Source organism: Aquarana catesbeiana, unplaced genomic scaffold, assembly GCF_042186555.1.
Source record: "Aquarana catesbeiana isolate 2022-GZ unplaced genomic scaffold, ASM4218655v1 unanchor227, whole genome shotgun sequence".
Taxonomy (NCBI): domain Eukaryota; kingdom Metazoa; phylum Chordata; class Amphibia; order Anura; family Ranidae; genus Aquarana; species Aquarana catesbeiana.
The window spans coordinates 96,123-119,730 of record NW_027362654.1 but is presented as its reverse complement, the minus strand read 5'-3'; the positions used below and the strand labels follow the sequence as shown (position 1 = coordinate 119,730).

The 23,608-nt window shown below is 46.5% G+C and overlaps 1 protein-coding gene across 1 annotated transcript in view; it reads left to right on the top strand.

The window, feature by feature from the left end:
* LOC141121637 (uncharacterized) overlaps positions 1–23,608 on the top strand; it is a 66,760-nt gene that overhangs the window by 5,253 nt on the left and 37,899 nt on the right. Inside the window, exons 2-9 of the mRNA XM_073611288.1 lie at positions 3,764–3,892; positions 4,020–4,154; positions 4,241–4,364; positions 4,481–4,578; positions 4,658–4,855; positions 4,968–5,109; positions 5,962–7,314; positions 21,452–21,474. Coding sequence (XP_073467389.1) covers positions 3,797–3,892; positions 4,020–4,154; positions 4,241–4,364; positions 4,481–4,578; positions 4,658–4,855; positions 4,968–5,109; positions 5,962–7,314; positions 21,452–21,474 — 2,169 coding nt within the window. The 5' untranslated portion in view covers positions 3,764–3,796. The remainder of the gene's footprint in view (positions 1–3,763; positions 3,893–4,019; positions 4,155–4,240; positions 4,365–4,480; positions 4,579–4,657; positions 4,856–4,967; positions 5,110–5,961; positions 7,315–21,451; positions 21,475–23,608) is intronic.

Sequence of the window (23,608 nt, the reverse complement as noted above, 5' to 3'; positions counted from 1 at the left end):
CTATGTGTCTTTCGCTATCTTAGCCGCCCTAATTGCACCCTTAAATTTCTTGTTCCATTCTTTGTAAAGTCTGAATGCTAATGATGATCCCTCAGCCTTGTATTTTTTGAAGGCCTTCTCCTTTGCTTTTATATGCATTTTTACATTGGAGTTAAGCCATCCAGGACTTTTGTTCGCTTACTTCATTTTGTTGCACTTACTTAATTTATTACCCAATGGGATGCATTGGCTAATGCCCTTATTTAATATGCCACTAAAGCAAACACATCTCTCCTCCGTGTTCTTTGTTCCTAAGATTTTATCCCAATGTATGCCTTCTAGCAAGGTTCGTAGTTTAGGGAAGTTGGTTCTTTTGAAATTCAATGCTGGTATTAGTAGTCCATGAACAATATGAGCCACACTCAAAAGTGCTAGTGCTTCAGTGAAAACTGTGACTACAATCTCCAACTGCTAATAAAAATAATCATTAAAGATGAAAAAAAAACTGTTCATAAAGTGATTCCACAACAAATAAATTGGTAATATACTGCTGGTGCTTGTAATTTATTAGTGCATCCACAAACAATATGATCCACAATAAAAGTGCTGGTGCTTCGGTGACTCCCGCCACCTCTCACACTATGTGCTCATCTCTCTGTTTGACCTCTCTTGTTAGGTCAAATCACGCTTGCCCCTAATGATGGGGTATGCAAGGATGGACTCCTCTGTATTCCTCCTCCTCCTCCTTTCTTCTATCCCCCTCCCAATTCTCCTCCAATTAATTATTATTTTCCTGCTTTTTTATAAACGATAAACAATTAAAACTTTTTTTTGTTTGCTTTGTTAGTGAATATTTTTACACATATATATTAACATATATTTACACATTTACATTGAAAAAGAGCAAAATTTAAAAAAAAATCTATTTATTTAATTTATAAATAACTTTTCAATGCTTTGTACCATTGCTGACAGCTGAAGTGAAAACAAAACAGTTGCGGTAGGTATCGGTAATTGGTATTGGTGAGTACTAAAAAAAAAGTATCGGTACTCGTAGTAAGAAAAATGGTATTGGTGCATCCCTAATACCTCCACTGTGTAGCTCATTTTGCACAGAGTGGCCCCGAACATCCTCTTCTGTGGTCTCCTCCCCGCATCAGATAACCCCCTAGGAGAAGTGCTCTCCTGGGGGGGTTACCTTGCGGGCGCGCTCCCGAGTCCAGCATTTGCGTCCATAGACACAGAATGCCAGACTCGGCCCCGCAACCCCCGGTGCCCGCGTCATTTGATTTGATTGACAGCAGTGGGAGCCAATGGCTGTGCTGCCATCAATCTATCCAATCAAGAGCCGGGACCCCATGGAGAGAGGGACAGCGCGTCCCCGCCGAGGAGAGGAAGGGGCTCAGGTAAGTAAAATGGGGGGGGGCCAGGGGGCCTGTGACTGCCAGGTGTTTTTTTTACCTTAATGCATAGGATGCATTAAGGCAAAAAAACACGAGGGTTTACAACCCCTTTAAGATTTGAAGATTGTACTTACTATTCCATGTGCACTTAGGAATATTGTGTTATTCATGGAATAGTACACAGGAGTATGCAGGGGTTAAAAAATTCGGAGGGGGTCATGTAGCTGAAGGAATCTTGGCCCATGATAGGGTTGGCGGGCATAGGGGGTCTGAGGGAAGTGGAGGCTGTAGGGCTCAGGAGGACTCTAAGGTATGGAGGGAGGTCTTGGTCTATGATGGTCCTCCCGCCTGCACTTACTTTTCAGACCTCCTTATAGAACTCCTCCCAGGCAAGGAAGGCAACCTTCACCTTCTTACCATCTCACTGGTCAAATAAACAGGATACCAAGTGGAATGAAGAAGAACAGTCCTTTACCCCTTGGGCATTCATTCTTAGAGGAGATCTGTTAGCACAGCATTGCCTAGCGGGTGCCCAGGGGTCAGTGCTCTGCATCTGGGGGAGGCAGTCCAATACCTTCCCATGACACAGGCTTTGGCAGTTCCCGGTGCTGGAATTCAGAGCCCCAGGAGCTCACTGTCACTCTGTACAATGTCCTGGATACTACAAGATATTTGCCAACAAAGAGAACAAACCCCTCCCCCCTGCTGTCCTCCTACCCACACTAGGCTGCCATTTTAGGGAAGAGAACAGACTCCTCCCCCTGCAGCTCTCTTCTCCACCAGCAGCATCCTCCTGCTATCCAATCCAATCCCTTCTCTTACTGCAGAGAGTGACAGTGACATTATTATTATTATTATTATATAGGATTTATATAGTGCCAACAGTTTGCGCAGCACTTTACAATATGAGGGCAGACAGTACAGTTACAATACAATTTAACCACTTCCCGACTGTCGCACGCCGACGTACGTCGGCAGAATGGCACGGACAGGCAAATAGGTGTACAGGTACGTCCCTTCAAATTTGCTGCCGTGCCATCGTGTGTGCGTGAATCGGATCGCGGGTCCCGCGGACTCGATCGCCGCTGGGATACCCGCGATCGTCTCACCGGGAGAGGCTAATGTAAACAAGCATCTCCCCGTTCTGCCTAGTGACAGTGTCACTGATCTCTGCTCCCTGTGATCGGAGCAGAGATCAGTGACATGTCACACGCAGCCACGCCCCCCCCCACAGTTAGAAACACGCCCCCAGGACACACTTAACCCCTACACTGCCACCTAGTGGTTAACCCCTTGACTGCCAGTGTCATTTACACAGGAATCAGTGCATTTGTATAGCATTGATTGCTGTATAAATGGCAATGGTCCCAAAAATGTGTCAAAAGTGTCCGATGTGTCAGCCATAATGTCGCAGTCACGATAAAAATCGCTGATCGCCGCCATTACTAGTGAAAAAAAAAAAATTAATAAAAATGCCTTAAAACTATCCCCTATTTTGTAAACGCTTTCTTTTTTGCGCAAACCAATCAATAATCGCTTTATTGCGATTTTCTTTTTACCAAAATATGTAGAAGAATACATATCGGCCTAAACTGAGGAAAAAAAATGTTTTTTTTTTTACATTATTGGGGGATATTTATTATAGCAAAATGTAAAAAATAATGCATTTTTTTTTCAAAATTGACGCTCTATTTTTGTTTGTAGCACAAAAAATAAAAACCGCAGATGTGATCTAATACTACCAAAAGAAAGCTCTATTTGTGGGAAAAAAAGGACGTCAATTTTGTTTGGGAGCCACGTCGCACGACCGCGCAATTGTCAGTTAAAGCGACGCAGTGCCGAATTGCAAAAAGTGCTCTGGTCTTTGGCCAGCAAAATGGTCCGGGGCTTAAGTGGTTAATGCAGGAGGAATCAGAGGGCCCTGCTCGTTAGAGCTTACAATCTAACAGGGACTATCACGTGAAAGCAAAGGTAATAACTGTGCGGGTGACATCACTCCTATTAGTCAGCAGGCTGACGACCTTTTGAGCCCTACAGCTTCTGGTAATTATCCTGATTAGCCGACAATTCCGGCCAAAATTCAGCAAGTTCCCCTTCCTGGACATCATGATGACCCGACATTGTCCTCACAGCACTGCCTCAGAGCAAACAAGTCACAGGAAGGATCACAGAGAAAAAGGAATTTCTGATCCGGCAGCCCAAGAGGGTTCTGGGTTCATGAAAATGTAGCAAACGCTAAACAGTCCAAATTAAATTTGTGTTCCCATGGGGGCAGTAGTCCTTAAATGTACATCAACCCTCCTATTACCCCCCCTCACATCCACATCCTATTATTGTGTGATCAATTCCATTAAAATAATTCTTACTTTCATTTATCAAAGTTATCTGTCTACAAGAAAACCTGTATAGATCAAATGACGGCACCAATGAGGATGGAGGAGGACCGGAGTCACATGACTGAGAAGATACTAAACCTCACCCTGGAGATCATCTACCTGCTGACCGGAGAGGTGAGGAGGATTCTAGGAGGTCACATGACATCACTCTTATCTCTATTAATAAAACGCAGACCTGAGCGGAGAGGTGAGGAGGATTCTGGGATTCTAACATAATATTCCTATTGGTTCCTTAATACAGAGATTTCCTCTTGTGAAGTCAGGTGATCATATGACCATCACAGTGCCTCCATGTGACTCCAGAAAACCAGAGAGACACAACATGGAGAAGATTCTAGAAGTCACCAGAGAGATCACTGAGCTGCTGACAGGAGAGGTGAGCGGTGCTGGGAATTCTGGGACATTATCCAGTAACAGACAAGGGATGTGTCTGGATGGTGACTGTATCATTGTGTGTGTCAGGTTCCTATAAGGTGTCAGGATGTCACTGTCTATTTCTCCATGGAGGAGTGGGAGTATTTAGAAGGACACAAGGATCTCTACAAGGACGTCATGATGGACAATCAGCCGCCCCTCACATCACCGGGTAAGAGGAGACTTTATTGTAAAGGAGAGAGCAGTACGGAGGGTCCACCTAGATCCCCCATCATCTGATAAACACATAGAAACAATGTATTCAGTCAGTGTGTGTGTTTCCTACAGATGGATCCAATAATGGGAACCCACCAGAGAGATGTCCCCGTCCTCTGTATTCCTGGGATTTCACACAGGAAGATCACAACTATGCACGCTGTTATCAGGTAGATGATTGACAAATATTGGTAGTTATTATTTATACCCAGCATGTTTGTTACAATGAATGTTTTATTATATATTCAGAGTGGAAGCCTTGGGATTGTTGTTAAAGAAGAGTATAAAGAGGAGGATGAGGAGTATGGAGTGATGAAGGAGCTTTTTGAAGGACACAAGTATATGATGGAGCCACCTAATACCAGGAACCCACCAGAGAGATGTCCCCGTCCTCTGTATTCCCGGGATTCCACACAGAAAGATCACACCATCCCTCACCATTACAAGGTTGGTGGGATCCAGTATCTATAACGTGGACTTGTAGAGACCATTTTCGTAATGTCACAATATTAAAAATTATATTTTACAGATGACCTCTTCCATAATTTTCTTGCTTTAGGGCAAAGATCTGATAGATATAAAAGTTGAAGGTAAAGCAGAAGAAGAAGAGACGTATGTGAGGGATGATCAGCAGTCTATGGAGGAGGATGGAATAATATTGACATTTATAGAAGAGGACACTCCTACAGAGATCAGCACAGGTGGGTCATAAATACTAAATACATTCCTTCACCCATACTACACATTGATTGGTCCAGAGTGGGACAAGGACTGGGTGATATCAGCCTGTAATTCCCTGGTCACTTTCCTGAGCTGTGTTCCCCGTCCTGTATTCCTGTATTTCTCTCGGATAATCTTCCTTCTCTGTGCTGCAGACACAATTTATGTATCTAGACTGGATTTATGGAGATACTGGGGTTCAGCTGGCAGCAAAATGTTCATTTTCACCATAGACATTGCTCATTTTAGGCATCTGATGCATGTGCTTTGGACCTTCTACCTCATGCCCGGGTCTAGCAAGACCTCTAACAGAACAATTCTCTCAGGGTTACTTCCTCTGTTGTTTGCTGGCTGTGCCGGGTGGAGGGATATGTCTGTATACTTGATAATAATGTGATAATATGTTGATACATTTGGAACCTTTAACAGAAAGTGATAATGAGGGAGGAGTCAATAACCCAATGATGGTGGTCTTCAGGATCAGTCCAGTCTTCATCTTGGTTGTTCTCCCCCCATCCTCACTCTCTGACCTCTGGTGGGGCTCAGCCCTGTGACTATTGATGATCGATAGAGGGGTTGGGGACACTCGTCCTATAATCCCCTCATCACTGTCACTTCTATAAAAGACAGTTCTCGTTGTTTCCTCACTCTCTGACTAAGGTCCATGAATAAAGAAATGAACTGGTAGGAGATCAGAGGACCCATTTACTAGTTACCTTGAGGGTGGAATTGTAAGATCCTCAGAGACAAAGCTGCCTGATGTGGGCGGAGTCCTGGTTTAGGGGAACCAATCTGCTCATGTCTAGTAATAATCTTTTTTATTTCTATTTTAGTAGATGGACGGGAGATGAGGAAAACCTCAGAAGATTGTCTCACTTTGTCTCCAGACTGTAAAGTAGAAGATGAGGACATCACACAGTATAGTCCAGGAGAAAACCCGACTACCTCAAATGTCCATCCGGCACCACACAGTGTAGATGGACCATCGTATTCCTCTTATCCTGAGGAACCTCAGACTGTGAGGGACGGTGCCGTCTATCCAACAGATAAGAGCTTTTCCTGTACTGAGTACTGGGAGAGTTTCCATTTTAAATCCGGTATCAATGTGCTTAAACGGTCTCATACAGGTGAGAAGTCACTGTCTTGTTCTGAGTGCGGGAAATGTTTTTCATTGAAGTCCAGTCTTAACAGACATCAAAAATTGCACACAGGTGAGAAGCCGTATTCCTGTCCTGAGTGCGGGAAATGTTTCATGCGAAAATCACATGTTGTCACACATCAAAGATCTCACACGGGGGAAAAGCCTTATTCCTGTCTCGAGTGTGGGAAATGTTTTTCACAGAAGTCACATCTTTACGGCCATCATAGATTGCACACGGGGGAGAAGCCACTTTCCTGTTCTGAGTGCGGGAAGTGTTTTTCAGAGAAGTCCAATCTTATCAGACATCAGAGATTGCACACGGGTGATAAGCCATATTTCTGTATTGAGTGCGGGAAATGTTTTATTCGAAAATCTGTACTTGAGGCGCATCAGAGATCTCACACAGGGGAAAAGCCATATACATGTCCTGAGTGCGGGAAATGTTTTTCACATAAGTCACATCTTAACAGGCATCAGAGATTGCACGCGGGGGAGAAGTCGCATTCCTGTTCTGAGTGCGGGAAATGTTTTGCACAAAAATCAGATCTTGTTACACATCAGAGAACTCACACGGGAGAGAAGCCGTATTCCTGTCCTGAGTGCGGGAAATGTTTTTCAGAAATGTCCAATCTTTACACACATCAGCGATCTCACACAGGAGAGAAGCCGTATTCCTGTCCTGAGTGCGGGAAACGTTTTTCAGATATGTCTAATCTTTACACACATCAGAGATCTCACACGGGGGAGAAGCTGTATTCCTGTCCTGAGTGCGGGAAACGTTTTTCAGATATGTCCAATCTTTACATACATCAGAGATCTCATATGGGAGAGAAGCCGTATTCCTGTCCTGAGTGTGGGAAATGTTTTTCAGATATGTCCAATCTTTACACACATCAGTTATCTCACATGGGAGAGAAGCCGTATTCCTGTCCTGAGTGCGGGAATTGTTTTTCAGATCTGTCCAATCTTTACATACATCAGAGATTGCACATAGAGGAGAAGCCACTTTCCTGTCCTATCCTGTCCACCTCAGATATACTCCATGGCTGATCTTCATCATGTAAGAAACCGTTCATAAGGAGATCAGAGATCACCAAAGACATGGACGGAAAGTTATAATAAAGTGATATCTTAAACAACGTACTTGTCTTAATATAAATGTGTTCCCTTTATACCAACTCTGGATTAACACCCCGCTTTAGGGCAACTTGTGAAAATAAAATGAATAAATTAATAAAAGATTGAGGATTCAAAGAAGAAGCCCCATAAGAGCAGAGGATGTGCGGACAAAGAAGCAAAAGAAAAAGAGAATAATCGGAGAAGGCATATTCAATCTCAGCGATGCACGATTGACTAAGGAGGGAAGGAAAGTATTGGAGAAGAGTTTGAAATTTGCACCAAAAAGAAATATTATTATTATATAGCATTTCTATAGCGCCAATGGTTTATGCAGCGCTTTACAATATAATGGGGACAGTACAATTACCATATACGGGGCTTTTGAGACTCACGGGGATTTTGAATTTGAGACACTTTTTCTAGTTGACTGAGTAGTCCATCACTTCACGTGGAATGCGCGGTTGCAGGTTTCCATTCGGAAAAAAGTCCTTTCTGTTGAGGCGGTGGTGCACAACATTCTGGGTGAGGTTGGGAAGATTCGGGGTCCTGAGAAGGACAGGTGACGGCTCGGGGGCCTTGACAAAGGGGTGGAGGAATATCAGGTTCCTGTAGCTGCAATCTGTCCGTCTCTGGGTGTGCGGCTTTTCTTTCTGCCCTTTCACGTCCCCTAGATTTTGTTATGAATAGATTTTTGAAAAAAGGCTGCATGCATGGGTTAAGTGTGTAAGCGTTTCTTAGCCTGAGGGTGTGTTTAGGTTGAAGTTACGGGGCAAGTCCTTCCTGTCGAGGTGGTGGTGCACAACATTCTGGGTGAGGTTGAGAAGATTCGGAGTCCTGAGAAGGACAGGTGACGGATCGGGGGCCTTGACAAAGGGGTGGAGGAATGTCAGGTTCCTGTAGCTGCAATCTGTCAGTCTCCTGGTCTGCGGCTTTTCTTTCTGCCCTTTCACGTCTCCTAGATTTTGTTATGAATAGATTTTTGAAAAAAGGCTGCATGCATGGGTTAAGTGTGTAAGCGTTTCTTAGCCTGAGGGTGTGTTTAGGTTGAAGTTACGGGGCTTTCGAGACTCGCAGGGATTCTGATTTTGAGACACTTTTTCTAGTTGATTTAGTAGTCTGTTACTTCACGTGGAATGTGCGGTGCCAGGTTTCCATTCGGAAAAAAGTCCTTCCTGTTGAGGTGGTGGTGCACAACATTCTGGGTGAGGTTGCAGGTATGCAGCGCTTTACAATATAATGGGGACAGTACAATTACCATATACGGGGCTTTCGAGACTCGCAGGGATTTTGATTTTGAGACACTTTTTCTAGTTGATTTAGTAGTCCATTACTTCACGTGGAATGCGTGGTGTCCTTCCTGTGGTGCACAACATTCTGGGTGAGGTTGGGAAGATTCGGGGTCCTGAGAAGGACAGGTGACGGCTCGGGGGTCTTGATAAAGGGGTGGAGGAATGCCAGGTTCCTGTAGCTGCAATATGTCAGTCTCTGGGTGTGCGGCTTTTCTTTCTGTCCTTTCACATCCCCTAGAATTTGTTATAATCAGATTTTTGAAAAAAGGCTGCATGCATAGGTTAAGTGTGTAAGCTTTTCTTAGCCTGAGGCTGCGTTTAGATTGAAGTTAGGAGAATCATGATAATATTAATATGAAAATATGTCTTGGTTTGTATATTTAGTTTTGTTTGTTTTTTTTTTTTTCTGGCAAAAAAAGCCATTTTCTGTTTCTATGCTGTATTAAGCTATTTATATATACTGTATATAGTAAATAAACAAAAATAGCGTAATTCTTAATATTATTTAAAATGTATATATGTAAATATGTTTTTATTATGCTGTATGTTTGTACGATTTTTAATAAAATAAAATCTACAAATACATAGGTCAATACAGAAGGACTAGGAGGGATCTGCTGATAAAACTTACAATCTAAATATGGATAAATTCAACCCCACCAGAAAGAATGACTGTCAATAATGTAGAGATGAGAAATATACACAGCAGTTTACGCAAAAAAAAATCACTTTTTAATCCAGTTGTAAAAGATCATAAACATATACAGTGGGGAAAATAATGATTTGATCCCCTGCAGATTTTGTAAGTTTGCCCACTTACAAAGAAATGAAGGGTCTATCATTTTGATCATAGGTGTATTTTAAACGATAGAGACAGAATATCAGCCAAAAATCCACAAAAAAACACATGATATAAATGCTATAAATTAAGTTGCAGTTCAGTGAGTAAAATACGTTTGTGATCCCCAGGCAAAACATGACTTAGTACTTGGTGGAGAAACCCTTGTAGGCAAGCACCGAGGTAAGGCGTTTCTTGTGGTTACCAGGTTTGCACACATCTCAGGAGAGATTTTGGTCCACCCTTCTTTAAAGATCTTCTCTAAATCCTTAAGGTTTCTTGGCTGTCTCTTGGCATCTCAAAGTTTCAGCTCCCTCCAAACATGTTCTATAGGATTAAGGTCCGGAGACTGACTAGGCCACTCCATGACCTTAATGTGCTCCTTCTTGAGCTACCTCTTTGTTGCCTTGGCAGTACGTTTTGGGTCATTGTCATGCTGGAAGACCCATCCATAACCCAAGTTCAGTGTTCTGGCTGAGGGAAGAAGGTTCTCAACCAAGATTTTACAAATACTTGGCCCCTCAATGCGGCAAAGTTGGCCTGTACCTCTACCTTAGCAGAGAAACAGCCCCAAAGCATCTTGTTTCCACCTCCATGCTTGGCTGTAGGGGTGGTGTTCTTAGAGTCATAGTCAGCATTTTTCTTCCTCCAAACACGTCAAGTTAGTTCCAATAAGCTCAATGAAGTGACCCAGCGACCGCATATTCCAAAGCAGCTTCTGTAGCGATGGCTGCAGCCTGAAGGAGACCTGGCGGAGTGATATCACCTGCACTCTGACTCTCCCTATATCTCTGTCTAGCTATGACTGCATCTTCATGTGCCAGTAGCAGCTGCAAGTGAGAGCTGGGCTGCACTGCTCAGTCCTATTAATTAATGTACACAGTTTATTAGGCAGCCACCTCCAGCAACAAATGACTATCTACTGTTGCTGGATGGAGAGGAGGGTGCTGCCTATCTACTGTTGCTGTATGGAGGAGGGGCTGCCTACCTACTGTACTGTTGCTGGATGGAGAGGGGGGCTGCCTACCTACTATTGCTGGATGGAGAGGAGGGAGGCTGCTTATCTACTGTTGGTGGATTGAGGGGGGTTGCTTATCTATTGATACTGGATGGGGGGCCACCTCTCTAATGTTGCTGGATGGAGGGGGAGCTGCCTATCTAATGTTGCTGGATGGAGGGGGAGCTGCCTATCTAATGTTGCTGGATGGAGAAGGGGGCTGCCTACCTACTGTTGCTGAATGGAGAGGAGGGAGGCCGCCTATCTACTGTTGCTGGATGGAGGGGGGTTGCTTATCTATTGATACTGGATGGGGGGGCGCCTATCTAATGTTGCTGGATGGAGGGGGGGCTGCCTATCTACTGTTGCTGGATGGAGAGGAGGGGGGGCTGCCTATCTACTGTTGCTGGGTGGCTGTTACGTACCTGATCGTAAGAGCCTGATATGCAGAGGAAGTCCTCTCTTACACCTCTGACTCTGGGCCCCTGATAGAGCAGACGGGTGGCGCAGGAGTGCAGAGTTGCACGAGTGCCGGTAGTCATGCTAGCTGCTGGGCTTCTGGTTGAGTGGTATGCCAGATGACAGCGCATGTCTTAAAGACTGGAACAAGCTGGTACTTGGACATAGTCAGCAGAAGAGCAGGTCCCAATGGCAGATGGAGAGATGTTTGCAGCTAGGTAGCTTTGTATAGACTGGAACATAAATAGAGTCAGACAAGAGACAAGCCGGGTCATACACAGTGTGGTCAGATAGGGTATAGATGCGGAGACTGGAGAGTGGTCAAGGTACAAGCCGGGGTCGGGATAGGTGGAGAGCAGGAGTAGTCAGAACAAGCCGGGTATGTAACTGGAAGCAGATACAGATAAACAGGGAACGGACAAGACGGCACTGATCTTGGGTACTGATCCAGCTTATATAAGCCATTTGGCGCCCTCATCTGTCATAGGATGCGCCGCGCACACTAATGTGCGCATGCACATATCTACTTGCATTCTGGCACATTTTTGTGCGCATGCGTATATGTGAATGCACATTAGCTTGCGCTAACGCGCCTTTTGTAAGAGAAGTTTGGGGAACAGAAGTTAGCCTGCAGGAACCATCTTGTCTTCTGGCAAGCCTTTCCTGACAGCGACTGCCTGTCTACTGTTGCTGGAAAGGGTGGCTGCCTATCTATTGTTTCTGAATGGGGGGGCTGCCTATCTACTGTTGCTGGATGGGGGGCTGCCTATCTACTGTTGCTGGATGGGGGGGCTGCCTATCTACTGTTTCTCTGGGGGGCTGCCTATCTACTGTTTCTGAATGGGGGGCTGCCTATCTACTGTTGCTGGAAAGGGTGGCTGCCTATCTATTGTTTCTGAATGGGGGGGCTGCCTATCTACTGTTGCTGGATGGGGGGGCTGCCTATCTACTGTTTCTCTGGGGGGCTGCCTATCTACTTTTTCTGAATGGGGGGGCTGCCTATCTACTGTTGATGGACGGGGGGCTGCCTATCTACTGTTGCTGGATGGGGGGCTGCCTATCTACTGTTGCTGGATTGGGGGGCTGCCTATCTGTGGTTGATGGATGGGGGGTTGTCTATTATTGCTTCTGCTGCAATAACAGGACAGAAGTGAGCAACACAATAAAGTTCTAGCATGCTATGGGGCTGGTCTGAGGTCTGAAGGTGTGTAAATTGAGGATAATTGGAGGTCAAAATGTTAAATTTTAGGGGTGTGGCTCCTAAATAGGTGCTAGGAGGTGGGTGGGGGAGAGACAAGGGGCTGCTTTGGCATTATTTTATTTCAATGATTTCCTATGATCATTGGCTCCATCTAGGGGTCATAATACTGTATTGTTCTTTTTTTACTGATGGTTGTATTTGAAGAAAAAGACCACATTATGGCCACTAGATGGAGCTGATAATCATAGGAAATTGCTTTGTTAAAATATGTCCAGAATTTGTCATGGCTGGACGAATGCTTGTCACTCTCAGCCAATGAATTTTCCACAAATAGACCCCTTAGTTTCCTGCGTTAGGCAAGGTTTCATACAGGGCCAGATCTACTGTCTGATGTGGGGGTGCAGGAAAAAAAATCAGGGGGGCAGAGGATGTGAGGTCAATAGGGCAGTGTACAGGAGGTCAGCACTGCAGAGGATAGCGTCAAAAGTTGTAGGGCAGTTTAGAGGCTATTAGTTTATAGAAGAGTGTACACTGGGTTGAGAGTACTCTTCCAAACACAAATCCTCTCTCCCCACCCAAATTCCCCCTCCTAGCACAAATCTTCCCCAGCCCTCTCCTTTCAACCCAAATTTCCCCACCCCCTCCTAGCACAAATTCTCCCTATAGCTCAAATCCCCCACCCCCTCCTAGCACGTATCCCCCAAACCCCCCTCCTTGCAGATACCCCCCCTCCTCTTAGCACATATGCCAATCTCCCCCTCTAGCACATATCCCCACCTCCCCTTTTAAGCATATATCACCCCAGTCCCTAATCTTAGCACATACCCCCCAATCAGCCTCCTAGCACATATCCCCCTCAAATCCCTCCTCCTAGCACATATCCCCCCCAAATCGACTCTCCTACCACATACCCCTCCTAGCCCTAACTAACCCCCAAATCTCCCCTTCAAGCACAACCCCCAATCCCCTAATAAGCACATATCCCCCTTCTAGCACATCCCCCCATCCCCCCGAGCACATATTCCCCCAAACCCCACCTCCTAGCACATGTCCCCCCCAATCTCTCCTCCTAGCACATGTCCCCCCAAATCCTCTCTCCTAGCACATATCCCCTCCTAGCACATACCCCCCCAATCTCCCCTCCAAGCATATATCCCACAATCCCCCCTCCTAGCAAATATCCTCACCCTCCTCCTAGCACATATCCCCTCCAGCACAACCCCCATCCCCCTTCCTAGCACATATCCACCTTCTTGCACATACCCCTCATCCCCCCTCCTAGCACATATCACCCCCCCCCAATCTCCCCTCCTAAAACATCCTCCCAATTGCCCTCCTAGCACATACCCCCCAATCTCCCATCCAAGCATTTATCCCCCAATCCCCCCTTCTAGCAAATATCCCCTCTAACACATCCCCCCTCTGAGCACCCCCCAGCACATCCCCCCTTCTAGCACATATCCCCTCTGAGCACCCCCCAGCACATCCCCCCTTCTAGCACATATCCCCCCTCCTAGCACATACCCCCCTCCTAGCACATATCACCCCCAAATCTTCCCTCCTAAAACATATCCCCCTTCTAGCAAATCCCCCCCCTAAATTACCTTTCTTTCCAGCACAAATAGCCACCAATCTCTCCACTTCTCATCGCAAGCACAAATGATTGTTCCCCCCCCCGCGTTGTGTTCCCTCACCTGTAAGTTTCACCTCCCCCCCACACACACAGGATCGCTCTTACATTGGGACTGTACACAGTTTGATTACCCGCCCCCTACCTCCTCCAAGGACTGCTCATCTCCTGGGAGTAGGATCTGTGTGTAAAAACTGTATGTGTAGTCCCGATCTAGGTATCCTGTGTGATGTGCACCAGGCTCCCCACTCGTGTCCCAGTCCCGAATCTGGAAATGGGGGAAGGAACCCAGCCAGCTAGGTACAGTGCTCATGGGTGGTCTGGCCTTGGGGAGCACAACAGAAATCTGGGGGGAGCAGCCAACCTGAGCACCCCTCCTAGATCCAGCCATGGTTTCATACAAAAACCTGACAGCATTCTCATGAATGTAATAATACATTAGACATTGAAGTAAATGTATCAATTAAACCAACAACATTAAACCAACCATTTAGAACTAAAAATACTGCATCTGACTGTTAGGCGATGCTAGGTATTAGGGATGAGCCGAACACCCCCCGGTTCGGTTCGCACCAGAACCTGCGAACCGAACGAAAGTTCGCGCAAACTTTAGTACTCCGTTAAAGTCTATGGGACTTGAACATTCAAAATCAAAAGTGCTCATTTTAAAGGCTAATATGCAAGTTATTGTCCTAAAAAGGGTTTGGGGAACCGGGTCCTGCCCCAGGGGACATGTATCAATGCAAAAAAAGTTCCAAAAACTGACGTTTTTTCGGGAGCAGTGATTTTAATGATGCTTAAAGTGAAAAAAAAATTGAAATATTCCTTTAAATATTGTACCTGGAGGGTGTCTATAGTATGCCTGTGAAGTGGCACGTGTTTTCCGTGTTTAGAATTGTCCCTGCACAAAATGACATTTCTAAAGGAAAAAAAATCATTTAAAACTGCTTGCGGCTATAATGTAATGTCTGGTCCCGGCAATATGGATGAAAATCATTGAGAAAAATGACATAGGTACCCCCCCCCAGCCCATTACCAGCCCCTTTGGGTCTTGTATGGATATTAAGGTGAACCCCGCACCCAAATTAAAAAAAGGAAAGGCGTGGGGCCCCCAGGCCCTATATACTCTGAACAGCAGTATACAGGCGGTGCAAACAAGACAGGGACTGTAGGTTTGTTATTAAGTAGAATCTGTTTGTAATTTTGAACAGGTACTGTACATTTTTAAACTGTAGCTCCAGCCAAAAAAATCTATTTTTAAGCTTTTTGGAAAACATAGGGAAGGGTTATCACCCCTGTAAAATTTGTTTTGCTGTCTGTGCACTTCTTCAGAAGATTTCACCTCACTTTCTGTCCCAATGACAAATGTTTTTTTTAAATTTGGGGTTTTTAGTGAAATATGGATTGGTGATAAAGCATCAGTGAAGAGGAGACACGTTTTTCCCATATTAACTCTTACAGGAGAGAATTTCCCTTCCTAGGGGTAGATTTCATCTCACTTCCTGTTGTCTCCTTCCGTTTGCAAGTAGGAGTCGTTTGTAAGTTGGATGTTTGAAAGTAGGGGCCTGTCCTATATACCCAGCAGAAATTTGGGCCTTAGGTGTTGGTGTTGGCACAACACTGTAAGCCCTCACAGTTACTCTTGGTGGGCACTGGAATGCCCTGCTGTGAACTATTATATCAAGAATTGTAATTACATGCCATTGTTGAACAGTAGTAAAAAAATTGGGCCTTTGGTGGTGGTGGTGGGGGTGCTGGTGCCACAACACTGTAAGTCCTCACAGTTAATCTTGGTGGGTGCTGGAACGGGCCCTGCTGTGAAATATTATATCAAGAATTGTAATTACATGTCCCTGTTGAACAGGGGCAGAAAAATTGGGCCTTAGGCACTGGTGCCATAACACTGCAACCCCTCACAGATACTCTAGTTGGAGCGCAGGAATGAGCCCTGCTGTAAATTATTGCATCAAAAATTGTAATTACACGCCCCTGTAAAACAGGGGCAGAAAAATTGGGCCATAGGCACTGGTGCTGGTCCCGCAACACTGCAACCCCTCAAAGATACTCTAGTTGGAGCGCAGGAATTAGCCCTGCTCCAAAGTATTGCATCAAAAATTGTAATTACATCCCCCTGTTAAACAGGGGCTGAAAATTTGGGCCTTAGGCACTGGTGCTGGTGCCACGACACTGCAACCCCTCACAGATACTCTAGTTGGAGCGCAGGAATGAGCCCTGCTGCAAAGTATTCCATCAAAAATTGTAATTACACGCCCCTGTTAAACAGGGGCTGAAAAATTGTGCCTTAGGCACTGGTGGCGGCGCTCAGAACCAAAAATGTTCTTACAAGCTATCAGCATGATCATTGAGGAGGAAGAGGATAGTCACTCAGCATAACAGGATAGTCACTCAGCATCAGCATAGGCAGTCTTGAAGGTATCTGACATTTCAAAAAAAATTATTCGGTTACATCAGCATCAGGTGCTTGGTAGCTGGTGGTGATCCCAGACTGATTCATTTTTATGAAGGTCAGTCAATCGACTGAGTCAGTGGACAGGCGCACCCTGTGATCGGTTACAAAGCCTCCAGCAGCACTGAATGTGCTTTCCAAAAGAATGTTGGATGCAGGACAGGCCAGTAGCTCAATTGCATACTGTGCAAGCTCTGGCCAGTGATCCATCCGCAAGACTCAGTAACCCAGAGGATTTTCGGTGGGAAAGGTGTCCAAGTCTGATCTTGCCCCTAGATATTCCTGCACCATGTAAAACAGACGCTGGCGATGGTTGCTGGAACCGATCATACCTTGGGGCTGCGGATTAAAAAATTGTCTGAACGTATCGGTCAGACGGCCACCTTCTCCCCTGCACCCCCTTTTTCTGACTGAAGCCTCAGCAACACGTTGTCCAGGAACAGGAATTTGTAACCTCCCAGTCTCTGGGAACGCGTTGCACAGACCTTTCTGCAAGGCCTCCCGAAGATGTTTCATCCTCTGCTCCCTCTGCGATGGCAAGATAAGGTCCGCAACCTTACCCTTGTAACATGGATCAAGGAGGGTTGCCAGCCAGTAATGATCCCTCTCCTTGATACCACGAATACGAGGATCCTTCCGCAGGCTTTGCAGGATCAGGGAGGCCATGCAGCGTAGGTTTGCTGAGGCATTCGGTCCGGAGTCCTCTGGGTCAAGGACGACATGATCCGCAGCCACCTCCTCCCAGCCACGTACAAGTCCATGGGTTTCCTGGGACTGTAAATGATCCCTTGAAGACTGCTGCTGATGCTGAGTGCCAGGCTCCACCTCCATGCTGACACAATCCTCCTCCTCCTCCTTGCCCTCTTCCTGTGTGATCGGCGGGCACGCAGGAACACTGTCTGGATAAGGGGGGCCTTGAGAGCTAAGGAAGTCCTCCTCTTCCTGCCTCTGTTCTGCCTCAAGTGCCCTGTCCATTATTCCACGCAGCGTGTGCTTCAACAGGTGGACAAGAGGGACAGTGTCACTGATGCATGCACTGTCACTGCTCACCATCCTTGTGGCCTCCTCAAATGGTGACAGGACAGTGCATGCATCCCTGATCATGGCCCACTGGCGTGGGGAAAAAAAAAACAAGCTCCCCTGACCCTGTCCTGGTGCCATAGTCACATAGGTACTCATTGACGGCCCTCTGCTGCGTGTGCAGCCGCTGCAGCATGGCCAGCATTAAGTTCCACCTGGTGGGCATGTCACAGATTAGGCGGTTCTTGGGCAGGTTAAATTCCTTTTGGAGGTCAGCCAGCCGAGCACTGGCATTATATGACCGGCGGAAATGCACACAGACTTTCCTGGCCTGCCTCAGGACATCCTGTAAGCCCGGACATCCAAGACATTGCCTTCCACATGCCGATAGAGAGCCGGAATCGCCTTCCGTGAGAAAAAGTGGCGTTTGCAAACTTGCCATTGAGGAACCGCACATTCCACAAACTCACGGAAGGGGGCAGAGTCTACCAACTGAAAAGGCAGCAGTTGAAGTGCTAGCAATTTAGCCAAGCTAGCATTCAACCGCTGGGCATGTGAATGGCTGGGAGTGAACTTCTTTCGGTGGTGCAGCAGCTGGGGCAGTGAAATTTGCCTGGTACAATTTGACATTGGTGTACCGATAGCAGATTGCCCACAAGTACTTGGCTGTGACACACCTAATTCTACACCTTCATTCCTCTCAGTGCAGGTTTCAGAGAGGACTGAAGGTATAGTGGGGTTGGAGATCCCAGCTGATGAGGAGCAAGGAGAGGTCCACTTTGTTCTTTGGTGTGGGTCTTTTAGGTATACTTGCCAATGAACTGCATGGCAGGTCGACATATGTCTGGCCAAGCATGTGGTGCCTAAGTGGATGATGTTTTTCGCCACGTGAGATACGCTTGAGACATGTGTTGCAAATAGCAGCACTGCAATCTGATGCACTCATCTCAAAAAAGGCCCACACCAAAGAACTTTTGGAATAATGCGCCCTGCACATGTGGAGCTCTGCGGTGTGATGCAGTCGGTGTGCTGCCCTTAACCCGCCTCGTTGGAGATGTGCCTCTTCCTCTCTCCTATCAGGCACCCACGTGGAGTCAGTGACTTCCTCATAATCCCCTCCCTCCTCATCACTGGAGCAAACCTGGCAGTATGCTGCAGCTGGGGGAGCATGACTGCCAGATTGCTGTCCTTCTTGGGCACCCCCTCTCTCTGGGCTTACGTTACTGCCTTCCACTAGCTGAGTACCATCATCGGAGCCTTCAAAACGCTAGGCATCCTCCTGGAGCATGTACTCCTGGAGCATGTACCCAACACTGTGGTCAAACAGTTTGGGGGACTCCTCAGGAGGACATGGTGGGGCTTGGGAAGGAGTGACTGATGCCATTAAGCCGAGGGAAGAGGCCGTGTTGGCAACTGCTTTGCCAGACAAAGTACCCTGAGCCTGGGTGAGAGAGGATGAGGAGGATGAGGACAGCTTGGTCATCCACTCTACCAAGTCTTCCACATATTGCGGCTCAATACGGCCAGCTGCCGAAAAAAAGGACAAGCGTGTCCCACGGCCACGTGCTGATGAGGATGCTTGTGACTGCCTGCCTCTCGTTGTTGGCCTTCCAGACATACTAATGGCCTGCAGTGAGATATAGCTGCACAAAGCTGGGATGTATTTATATATATACTGATTATACTGCAGCTAGCAGAATCAACTGCCTGCCTGTAGTATTGTTAGTATGAGAACACCAGCAATTGTCTTCAGGTAGCTTTAGGTGCACACTGAGCAAAGGACACAGTACACTAATGGGGCGTACACACGGTCAGACTTTTCAGCTACAAAAGTCTGACAGCCTGTCTGACAAACTTTCAACGGACTTGCGGCAGACTTTCTAACCAATGGACTTGCCTACATACGATCACACAAAAGTCCGATGGATTCGTACGTGATGACGTACACAGGACTAAAATAAGGAAGTTGATAGCCAGTAGCCAATAGCTGCCCTAGCATGGATTTTTGTCCGTCGGACTAGCATACAGACGAGCGGATTTCTGGGTCCGGCGGAATTACAACGTAAAGATTTGAAGCATGCTCCAAATCTAAACTCCGTCAGATTTGCGACTGGAAAAGTCAGCTGAAAGTCCGGGGAAGCCCACACACGATCGGATTGTCCGCCGGATTTGGTCCGTTGGCGTCCATCAGACTTTTGTAGCCGAAAAGTCCGACCGTGTGTACACCCCATAAGGCCGCGTACACACGGGAGGACTTTTCGGCAACAAAAGTCCGACGGCCATTCCGGCGGACTTTTGAACGAACGGACTTGCCTACACACGATCACACCAAAGTCCGACGGATTCGTACGTGATGACGTACGACCGGACTAAAATAAGGAAGTTGATAGCCAGTAGCCAATAGCTGCCCTAGCGTGGGTTTTCGTCTGTCGGACTAGCATACAGACGAGCGGATTTTTCGACCGGACTCAAGTCCGTTGGAAAGATTTGCAGCATGTTTCAAATCTAAAGTCCGCCAGATTTTCGACTGGAAAAGTCCGCTGAAGGTCCGATGAAGCCCACACACGATCGGATTGTCCGACAGACTCGGTCCATCGGACCAGTCCGGTCGAAAAGTCCACTTGTGTGTACGCTGCATAACTGTAAATACTGCAGCTGCCTGCCTGTGGTATTAATAGAATCAGAACACCAGCAGTTGTCTTCAGGTAGCTTTAGGTGCACACTGTGCAGAGGACACAGTACACTAATGCCCTGTACACACAGTTGGACATTGATCGGACATTCCGACAACAAAATCCATGGATTTTTTCCGACGGATGTTGGCTCAAACTTGTCTTGCATACACACGGTCACACAAAGTTGTCGGAAAATCCGATCGTTCTAAACGCGGTGACATAAAACACGTACGTCGGGACTATAAACGGGGCAGTAGCCAATAGCTTTCGTCTCTTAATTTATTCTGAGCATGCGTGGCACTTTGTGCGTCGGATTTGTGTACACATGATCAGAATTTCCGACAACGGATTTTGTTCTCAGAAAATTTTATAGCCTGCTCTCAAATTTTGTGTGTCGGAAATTCCGATGGAAAATGTGTGATGGAGCCCACAAATGGTCGGAATTTCCGACAACAAGGTCCGATCGGACATTTTCCATCGGAAAATCCGACCGTGTGTACGGGGCATAACTGTAAATACTGTAAAAACACCTGCCTGTCTGTCAGTATATTAGGAAGAGCATAACAGGAACGGATCAAGATAAACTGAATACAGTATATATATATATATATATATATATATATATATATATATATATACACACAACACCTAGGATGCATATATATACATAATACACTGTAAGTGCAGCTAACTGACTCGCCTGCCTACTCTATCTAACTTAAATAAAATGACTCTGTCTCTCTGTCTATCTCTCTCCGCCGCCGCAACACACTACACAAGGCCGCCACGCAGGCGGCCTTATATAGTGTGGGGCGTGTAGTAAACCCCCTAAGCCATAAGGCTTTGGCCAATTACGGCTCTCTGTACAGACGGCACTGTGGTTAGCCAAGCATGCGGGTCATAGTACATGCTTGGCCAATCATCAGCCAGCAATGCACTGCGATGCCGCCGTGAATTATGGGCCGTGACGCGCCACTCAAATTTGGCGCGAACGGCCCATAACGTTCGCAACTCGATGAACAGGCGATGTTCGAGTCGAACATGGGTTCGACTTGAACTCGAAGCTCATCCCTACTAGGTATCATAGGATTTTGTATCATCTAGTGGCCAATTGTGGTATTTCTTTATTTTAAATCAATGGAAACCATTTGACCAGCTCATCAACTGTCCTGGTAGCATTTATTTTTTTTACCTCCTTTGGCATAGAAGGAATGTACATGCACTTTCACGGGGCTATGCTAATTTTTTTTACCCCTTAGGGTGCATTTACATTTGCTTTGAATTTAACACATCTTAAAGCGCCTACTGCTTCAACATGATATTTTTTATGTGTTTTTGATGCTTCTGTGATACTTCTATGATATTTCAATGATACTTCAGTCATGCTTCGATGATGCTACAGTGATGCTTCAATTATGCTTTTTTGAAGCTTTAATGAAGCTTGGCAAATGCCCTGTGTGTGTATTGATTTTATATTTGTTTTAAAGGGGTCCAGTACAACCCCAGCTCAGTAATACCCCTAGTCACCAGATCCCCAGCTCATTAGTACCCCTGTTCAGCAAATCCCAAGCTCATTGGTACCCTTATTTAGCAGACCCCCAGCCTTTTAGTACCCTTTTTCATTAGAATACCTGCTCAGTAATACTCCCAGCTCTGCTGATGCTCCACTTAGTAGCAACTCCCAACTCTGCTGTTCCTCCCACTTAGTAGTAACCCCCAGCTCTACAGATCCCAAAGGTCAGTAGTAACCTCCAGCTCTGCTGATCCCCTACTCAGTAGTAACCCCTAGCTCTGCTGATCCCCACTCAATAGTAACTGAGTAGCTCTGCTGATCCTCTGGTTTGCTGTTCCTCCTCTCTCTGGTCCCTGCTGACCTCCCCCTCTATTGCTCCCACGCTGCACAGCACATGTGACAATGCTAGTTTCTCCTGCTCTGGTCCCCCAGCTCTGCTGCTCTGTCCTCTCTCTCCGGTCCCTGCTCACCTTTTGCTATAGCGTTCCCATGTTGCACACCACGTGTCCAGTCTGCTCCACTCCATTCTGGACCCCCTTCACCTTCTTACTACTCCATGGTGTCCACCAGATGTGACGTTTGCACCAGACACTCCCAGAATATATACCACCCTAGCACTATATACCACCCTAACCTGGCACTGTATACCACCCTAACCTGGCTCTGTATACCACCCTAACCTGGCTTTGTATACCACCCTAACCTGGCTCTATATACCACCCTAACCTGGTACTATATACCACCCTAACCTGGCACTGTATACCACCCTAACCTGTCTCTATATACCACCCTAACCTGGCACTGTATACCATCCTAACCTGGCACTCTATACCACCCTAACCTGGCTCTGTATACCACTCTAACCTGGCTCTATATACCACCCTAACCTGACTCTGTATACCACCCTAACCTGGCTCTATATACCACCCCAGCCTGTCTCTATATACCACCCCAACCTGGCACTATATACCACCCTAACCTGGCTCTATATGCCACCCTAACCTGGCACTGGATACCACCCTAACCTGGCTCTGTATACCACCCTAACCTGGCATTATATACCACCCTAACCTGGCTCTATATACCACCCTAACTTGGCTCTGTATCACCTAACCTGGCTCTATATATCACCCTAACCTGTCTCTGTATACACCCTAATCTGGCTCTGCATACCACCCTAACCTGGCTCTGTATGCCACCCTAACCTGGCACTATATACCACCCTAACCTGGCTCTATATAACACCCTAACCTGGCTCTGTATCACCTAACCTGGCTCAATATACCATCCTAACCTGGCTCTGTATACCACCTTAACCTGGCTCTGTATACCACCCTAACCTGGCATTATATACCACCCTAACTTGGCTCTGTATCACCCAACCTGGCTCTATATACCACCCTAACCTGGCTCTGTATATCACCCTAACCTGGCTCTATATACCACCCTAACCTGGCTCTGTATCACCTAACCTGGCTCTTTATCACTTAACCTTTCTCTATATACCACTCTAACCTGGCTCTATATCACCTAACCTGGCACTATATACCTCCCTAACCATAGGTGCCAACAGTCCCAATTTTCAAGTACCCTGTCTGTACCCTCTCACCCACCATGTCTGCACCCTTTCACCCTCACCTATACCATGTCTGCACATTCTCACCCTCTCCTGTGCCATGTCTGCACTCTCTCACCCTCTCCTGTATTATGTCTACCATCTCTTGTATCATCTCCTCACACTCTCTGACTGTCTCTTGTATCCTCTCTGCACACTCTCTGACCATCTCTTGTATCATCTCCACACACTCTCTGACCGTCTCTTGTATCATCTCTGCACACTCTCTGACCGTCTCTTGTATCATCCCCGCATGCTCTCTGACCGTCTCTTGTATCATCCCCGCACGCTCTCTGACCATCTCTTGTATCATCTCTGCACACTCTCTGACCATCTCTTGTATCATCTCCACACACTCTCTGACCGTCTCTTGTATCATCTCTGCGCACTCTCTGACCATCTCTTGTATCACCTCCACACACTCTTTGACCGTCTCTTGTATCATCTCTGCACACTCTCTGACCGTCTCTTGTATCATCTCCACACATTCTCTGACCGTCTCTTGTATCACCTCTG